This window comes from Aptenodytes forsteri, unplaced genomic scaffold (assembly GCF_000699145.1).
Source record: "Aptenodytes forsteri isolate BGI_AS27 unplaced genomic scaffold, ASM69914v1 Scaffold54, whole genome shotgun sequence".
In the NCBI taxonomy this organism is placed as follows: Eukaryota; Metazoa; Chordata; class Aves; order Sphenisciformes; family Spheniscidae; genus Aptenodytes; species Aptenodytes forsteri.
This window is the reverse complement of record NW_008796044.1, coordinates 9,622,268-9,629,422: the sequence shown is the minus strand read 5'-3', so window position 1 is coordinate 9,629,422 and position 7,155 is coordinate 9,622,268. Positions and strand designations below refer to the sequence as shown.

The following is a 7,155-nucleotide window of genomic DNA, read 5'->3' as shown; positions in this document are numbered from 1 at the left end:
TTTGAGTCATAAGCCCCCATTAGTAATAATTTGCTTTGCACTTCTCCAGTGATTTATGGCTGAGATATCAAAGTGCTTTAGAAACATTAATTAATCCTTCTAATGCCCAAGGGACTGATCCACTCTCCGCAATGCACCATTGGTGGAGTAAATGTAGAAATCCCCAGGGTTTACTCCAAACTGCAGGCAGGGAGAGGGGAAGGGAGCAGCATCCAACCCAATGAGCTCGTTTCGGCTGCCTGCCTGCAATCAGATGTGCAGTCAAAATAACAGCACTGAATGTGCAGCCATAAGCAAACCCAAGGCGCATCCAAGCTCTCTGCTCTCTGGCAGCAGTTCTTGCTGCTGTCCCTATCTGTCCGGGGTGGGAAGGGGAGCTGCGACACCCCAGCTCTGTTCTGCAGATCATGCCAGGAAAGGCGTGTGTGGACCAAAGCCATCTTCACCCAGAGCTCTGCAAGTGGCAGCGGCAGGGTCATTAATCAAAGCAACACTACTCGTGCTAACACATGTATTGCCCTTGCTGTCCTGCCCATTTCTCCAATCTGCTTCTTGTACAAAGTTGCTTTTTCCCAGCTTGCAGTGCAGACCCAAGGCTGTCTCCCACACCCGAGATGCAGCTCCAGTCCTTGCCAGCGATAAGGACTGTTACCTCCATTGGCTTCGGAGAGGCTTTCATCCTTGCGCACACCAGTGAGCCATTTGCCACCTGGTGTTGTCCCCATACTTTGAATGTCATCATCACAAGACTGTGGGGTGGAGCTGGCCATGCAGGGTGGTGCCAGAGATGGGGAAAGGTATAAAGGTCCCAGCATAGACTGCCAGAGACAGGATCTCTGAATGCCTGAGAAGTGTCTCATTTCCTCTTTGCTGTCCCCAGTAAAGCATCACCTTGACCATGAAGACAACTGGTGTTTTCCTGCTCCTCTCCCTGGCACTCTGCTACTACCAAGGTGAGTGCAACATTTTGCTTAGGAGCCATTTCCTCTCCTTGCTAAAGCTCCCAGGTCTGCCGGGTGGGAAGGTGAGCCTGGGAACAAGCCAGCTGGTGCTGGCACCTTGCTCCAGCCCTGGGCAGGGAAAGCGACCGATCCCCAGAGAGTGCTGCAATGGCCAACATGCATTAAACCACTGGTATGTGAGCAAGCCTAAAGCAAAGGCTTTAAAAGGGTGGCTGGCACTTGCTCCCAAAAATGAACAGACCTGCTGGTCTGACACTCTCCCTTCAGGGCTGGGATTCGGCCTGGAGCTGGTGATTTCTAGGACACTGCAATTCTTTTAGAGTGAATAGGTGCTATTCTGGTTTTAAAAAAGCAAACCCAGGAAGACAGGAAACGTATCTATGCAAGAGAAAATGCAGCTCTCGCAACCAAAGTCAATTTAAGCCAACTGTGTTTTCAAAATCCCATATGGTGCAGAGGGATGAGAACATGAGCTGTTGCTGCTCTTCAGGTCCTGCTCACCAGCGATTTCTGCGTTCGTGGGTTCATTCAGAACAGGAGGGTGCTTCTGAAACAAGTCCTCCATCATCCTATTCACTATGCAGCGGTTGCCATTGCAGAGCTCTCTGTGCACAAAATCTGGACTCATTTCAGATGAACTGAGCATGTAGTAAGCTACAGCTTCTGGGCCTGGACCAGTGTAGTCCAAAGTAAAATCCCTGAAACCCTAAACAGTGTGGCTATCAGGTCCTCAGCACAAAACCGTTTCACTCCACAGACCCACTGCTATTGGGCCACACTGGTTGCTAATGTAGATGTAGCCTAAATCCTCCATGTAGATGACTTCTGGATCTATAAGCAACCCAAGGTCTTCTTCTCAGTATTGCCTTTTGCTGAACAAATTCAGGTTGTTTTTCAAAATAGACCCACCGCCTGTTCCACCCAAGTGATCCCAGCTGTCAGTTCAGGGCCAGTTTCTCCATGGAGAAGCCCACCAAAGTCATGGCTTGCTCCCACCAGCTTTGGTGTGAGACCTCAAGGTCCACCCATTTCTCCTGCTAGTAGAGACCTTCAGCAACTTGTCTTTTGCTCTGCTTCCTTGTGGTACAAACCCACTGACACCAGAAAAATCACCCTGGATTTACTCCAGCACTGGTCCAGCATCAGCAGGAGTTTCTCAGTTACCCATGAACATGTGATAAGAGATAATGAAAGCCACCTTTGCTCGCTGGCAGGGAAAGTCACTAGAAGTGCATCTGGCCTTGACAGGACCTTGCACCATCATGGTGTTTCTGCCAGGGGAAAGAGACAGATGCAGTGGGGAGGGACCCAGCTGCAAAATGGGGGGAGATCCAAGGGAAGAAATTGTTTGCTGGGACAAAGGTGTCTGAGTGAAGACATACAGTCCTCAGGCTAAAGCACCTTTAGTAGGTCTCCCTTGAAACCAGCCCGAGCGATGGGTGCTAAGGCATCTTCTCTCTCTCCCCACTCTTTCTCTAGGAAACGCTGAGACGGATGGAGCTGCTGGCAAAGGAACAGAGGTGAAGGCTCCTATTTTTGTGTAGCACAAGGGTGTGCCCAGCTTTGGTGAGACAGCACTAACCCATACACTGGGGAGTCAGAGTTGATAAATACAGTGAAGTACAGTGAGCTGCTGGGTTGGCAGCCCAAAGATGCCAGTGCCTGTGAACCTTCTTCTACCTGCTGTGCCACAGCAAAATCCCAGTGATGGTACTGCTTTCCCACTGCATTTCCCCACACTCAGTGGAGGAAAACTTAATAAAGAGCTGAATATTGCTGGTACCTGCCAAGAAGATCAGAGCTCCCCTTACTCTCTAGCTTGCAAGTGCAAGGGCAGGTATCGTTGTGGCATAAAAATAAGAACTGGGAAGAACATGATCAGGCACTGCCCATGGAGCATTACTCAATATTGTCACTCCTAAGGGTGTGCAGGAGTGCCAGGTGAAGTTCAGCTGGCCAAGGGACAGCATGGTGACAGGCAGTCCCAGTGTTTCTGAGGGTTCATAGCAGAGCTCTGAGCAAGCTGGGATGGGTTATCAAGATATACAAAATATCCACCTCCCTGTGAATGCAAAGCTCCTTCGGTAAACTGAAAGCATGTTTAATATTTTCAGCATTACCCTTTTGCATCTCCAGGCAGCTTGTGCCAACTATGACCTAAGAAAAGGTTGTACAAAGATCTTTGATCCTGTCTGTGGCACGGACAACCTCCTATACGGCAATGAGTGTCTGTTGTGCTTTCAGAACCTGTGAGTATCTGGACCTCCTGCAAGTCTAAATATCATGCAGACAAGGGCTACTACATATGTCTGGGATTTCCTAGAAAGCAAGCTGCTTGCATGCAGCTGGGTGGAGTGTGGGCAGTGAGCCCAGCACATCTGGCATGAATCTGGCCTCCTGTGCAGATGCTGCACCCGTTGCTCTGAGCATGTGGACTCCGTCTGCGAAATAGGTCCGTTGCGTGTGGCTCGCAGCACACAAGCTGCCCACAAGCAGGGACTGCATGGCCAAAACCTCCCCACACCTGCAGCTGCCAAGCTGCAGTGATTGCTCGGACCGTGCTGGCGGGTGTCCAGGAACTCAGACAAATGGCAAAGTCCTCAAAGTCTGCCCAGATCTAGCATGCAGGCAGAAAAATATTTTTCCAGGTGACCTCAGATGTGTGGTGGCTGAGGAAAAACTATGGTTTTTCACCCCAGCAATTTATAGAATCATAGAATCATAGGATCATTAAGGTTGGAAAAGACCTCTAAGATCATCAAGTCCAACCGTCAACCCAACACCACCACCCACTAAACCATGTCCCTAAGCACCTCATCTACACGTCTTTTAAATACCTCCAGGGATGGGGACTCAACCACTTCCCTGGGCAGCCTGTTCCAATGTTTAACCACTCTTTCAGTAAAGAAATATTTTCTCATGTCCAAATACAATATAGTATAATATAATATAGTATAATATAATAATAATATTTTTATTATTATTATTATATTATATTATCTATAATAATATATAATATAATATAATATAAAAAAAGCTGAGCTCTGCTTTTTGTCTTTTCTGCATATGAAAGGATACAATTTGCTCTGGGTATTTTTAAGAATGAGTCTTATATTCAATCTGTGCTGGTGCTAGATTGCACTGCCTTAGCAGAAGGCCAGGTGCAAATGCTAGCGACGCCTCTGGCAAAACTTGATTCATTTCATCTGGCTTGGGCCATAGTTAATTTTGAGTATATTTATACATTGGAAGTGCTCTGTGTCAGACAAGTGAAGGAATTACTTCCAACTCAATGCTATTAGGTTGTTCGAAAATCTCTGTTGGGAAGATTGAGTCTTATCTGTAGTCAGATGCCGCAGTCTGTGGGGCTAAGGGAGCTTCACCCTTGACTTTACCTGGTGAAGGCACGGATTTTTGGTGATCAGGCTCACATACCCATCTGCCATCAGCAGAGACATCTCTAACAGAAGCTCAAATTCCAGCTTTTCTATCCCTGGATGAATGGGCTTGTGGAGCCAAATTCTGCTTTTAGGAGCATTGCCTCCCAGCTAACTCTGCAGTAACAAGGAACAGGGTCCAGATCACCAGGAAAAAGAACCTGGATAAGAATTGTTGGTCTGGTTGTCCCCTCTTTCCTTCATTAACCCAGGCTGCCGCCCCATATTCTGCTCCTGGCCTGCTCAAATGCTGGTTTTCCATTTTAAGGCTGAAGGCAATGCAGTCAGGCAGAGACATGCTGAGTGGGATCTCCTGAAGGAAGGCGCCACAGTTAATGACCCGGCGCGGCATGGCAGGGCGGTAATGACCATGCTGGAAGCCAACAGCCCAGCACCAGCTGTCGACTGTATTGTGCAACAGATGGGGGTGGGAGGTTCGTCAGACACAACATCGTTAGGGCTCTGGCCATGAACCAAGAGCAGGGTAGAGAGCGAGGAAGGCTTCAAAGACAGCTACGCAGGGAGCAAAGTGGCGTCGAGGATACTATGTCCCCCCAGTGCGGAGCACGGCTTCGGAGGAGATGGGAGACCTTAGTGGTCACAAGAAGGAAACTTTGGGATACAAAAAAAAGAAAAAGACTGAGCTGGTGGTGTATCCAGAGCCGGCCAGGAGTCAGGGGAGGGAAGGGGTGGATGAGAAGCTGGTGCTGGCACCCGCCTTGTGTTGATAGGCACTGCATCCCTGGACTTCGTCAAATTCCCCTTTGTGCAAGCTCTCAGCAGCTGCAGCTGGAAATGTGCTGCTCCTGCAGGTCAAAGCCCTGAGCCTTGCAGTTCCCCTGTAACGTTCCCAAGTGAAGAAGTTTTGGGGTTAAGAACAACAGCCATTTGTTCTCCCAGTCAGGGCAATCTGGGCCAGGCACCAGGACTTTGAAGCTGCCTGGTGCCGAACGTCTCAGGGGAGAGATAAATGGAGTGTCCTCATCTATAAAGCTTTGGTCCATGGGGAAAAGTCAAGTAGCCGAGAGACAGGATGAAGTGTCATTTGCAGTTTTGTGTGTGCAACTGGTCTGACAAGAGCTGGAGGCCTGCAAGGAGTCTGGGAATAACTACAGCAAGAGCATCTGGCGGGTCCCTGTGGCAGTGGTGTCTCACTTGTCGCCTTTGGTCACTTCACTGTGACCAGCATGCAAAATGCTTTTTGCAAAATGCAAACCAGCTTGAAAATCATTTTACCAGCATTTCTCTATGCACCTGAGAAATAGGCTTGTCTTTCCAAAGAGGAGAACATCATGATTCCACGTGAAAATTGAACAATTCAGAGTAATTAGGTCCACTACTGGGCAAAAAATTATAACGATTTTTTGCAGGTGCCTTTTTAATATTTTCCTCACTTTTGCTGCAGAGGCAATCAGGAGGAGAGGCTGGGAGCAGGCCCAAGCCCAAGCAAGACACAATGGCAGGCATTCGTCTGTAAAAACCCACAAAACAAAGTCATAACCTTTATCGTCTGCAGCCAGACAGGCATTAGAGGTGTCTTACCGCACAGAGGTGAATTATTCTGCCAGGAGGTGTCAGAAAGTGCCAGCTCTTGAGCTTATTGGAATTAATTAACACATGCCCATGGTAACCCTGAACTCCCTGTCAAGAATATGTGGCCTTACTTACTGTGAATAACACTTAAATGATGATTTAAGCAGTATTTTCCTTTCTTTCTTTCTTTCTTTCTTTCTTTCTTTCTTTCTTTCTTTGTCCTCTGAGCCAGGCTCTTCTGTGTATCAGGGACCTGAAGGCATCCTCTAGCATTTTTAACATCTCTTCCAGGCAAAGAAACACTAATGTGCGCATAAAGAACAGGGGAATGTGCCAAAAGCCCTCTCCACGCTCCGACTCCGCTCAAAACTAAAAGGCGCAACTGTTCCAGAGAAAATAGCACAAGGCTGTCCCTCACCTATACAAACTCCTAATAAAATGGAAGCATTGCCATGTCTTGCACTGGGATTTCTTACACACACAGCAGACTCCTTTCCCTGACATTTAAAATACCTTCCTGAAAAATATGGTTTGTTTTGGTAATGTCCATAAAGAGCTCTGAGCAAATTACTGACAGAGCCCCAGGGACAAGGCTAGGACATGCCCAAGCAGAGAGCCAGGCTCTGGCATAACAAGGAGGCTCTTTTTTGCATCAATAATTTTGTTTTCCTTCCCTAAACTTCCAGCATCCAAGCAATAGGAGATTTTAGCATTCTCATTACTTGCAATTACATTTGTTAAATACAGGGCATTAAAGCCCTTACTCCAGGGCCTTTGCCAGGAGGAAGAGTCCAACAAGTCATCTCCATGCTGACCTGTCTCCAGCCTTGTCCATATGCCAGTGCCCCATCACATGGTCCCTGTGCACCGAGAGCCACCAGCCTCAGATTTGCCCTGCAGGTCACAGTTACCCAGTGCCTCGGAAAACCAAAAAGGCTCAATTTTTCCAGGCAAAAATGGTTTTTTTTTTCCTCTAGTGGCCTTGGTGAGCTTTGCTGCTGGCACCCATGCCCGGGCCCCAGGGCTGCGGGCTGGCGGGAGCTGAGACGCGGCGCCCCGCGCAGCGGGACGCAGAGTGCGGGTCCCTGGATGGAGAACGGGAGGAGGTTTCGGCACTGGAGGCCGCTGTTGCTCCGCCGGAGCCGGAGCCGGAGCCGGTGCCGATGCCGGAGCCGAGCTCGCAGCATGGAGAATGGAGAACGGGAGGAGGTTTGGAGGCCGCT

General features: G+C 48.7%; 1 protein-coding gene across 1 annotated transcript; it reads left to right on the top strand.

The window, feature by feature from the left end:
* The first annotated feature begins 898 nt into the window (after positions 1–898).
* On the top strand, positions 899–6,305 carry SPINK1 (serine peptidase inhibitor, Kazal type 1). Its single transcript, XM_009286034.2, has 4 exons — positions 899–953; positions 2,442–2,482; positions 3,099–3,211; positions 6,224–6,305. The coding sequence occupies exons 1-4, from the start codon at positions 899–901 to the stop codon at positions 6,303–6,305; spliced, it is 291 nt and encodes a 96-aa protein (XP_009284309.2).
* The last annotated feature ends 850 nt before the right edge of the window (positions 6,306–7,155 follow it).

Bases quoted from the DNA above. Each gene is read 5' to 3' on its own strand.
- SPINK1 (XM_009286034.2), top strand. From the start codon at position 899: ATGAAGACAACTGGTGTTTTCCTGCTCCTCTCCCTGGCACTCTGCTAC. The intron at 954-2,441 runs GTGAGTGCAACA...CTCTTTCTCTAG, and splicing joins GGCACTCTGCTACTACCAAG to GAAACGCTGAGACGGATGGA. The intron at 2,483-3,098 runs GTGAAGGCTCCT...TTGCATCTCCAG, and splicing joins CTGCTGGCAAAGGAACAGAG to GCAGCTTGTGCCAACTATGA.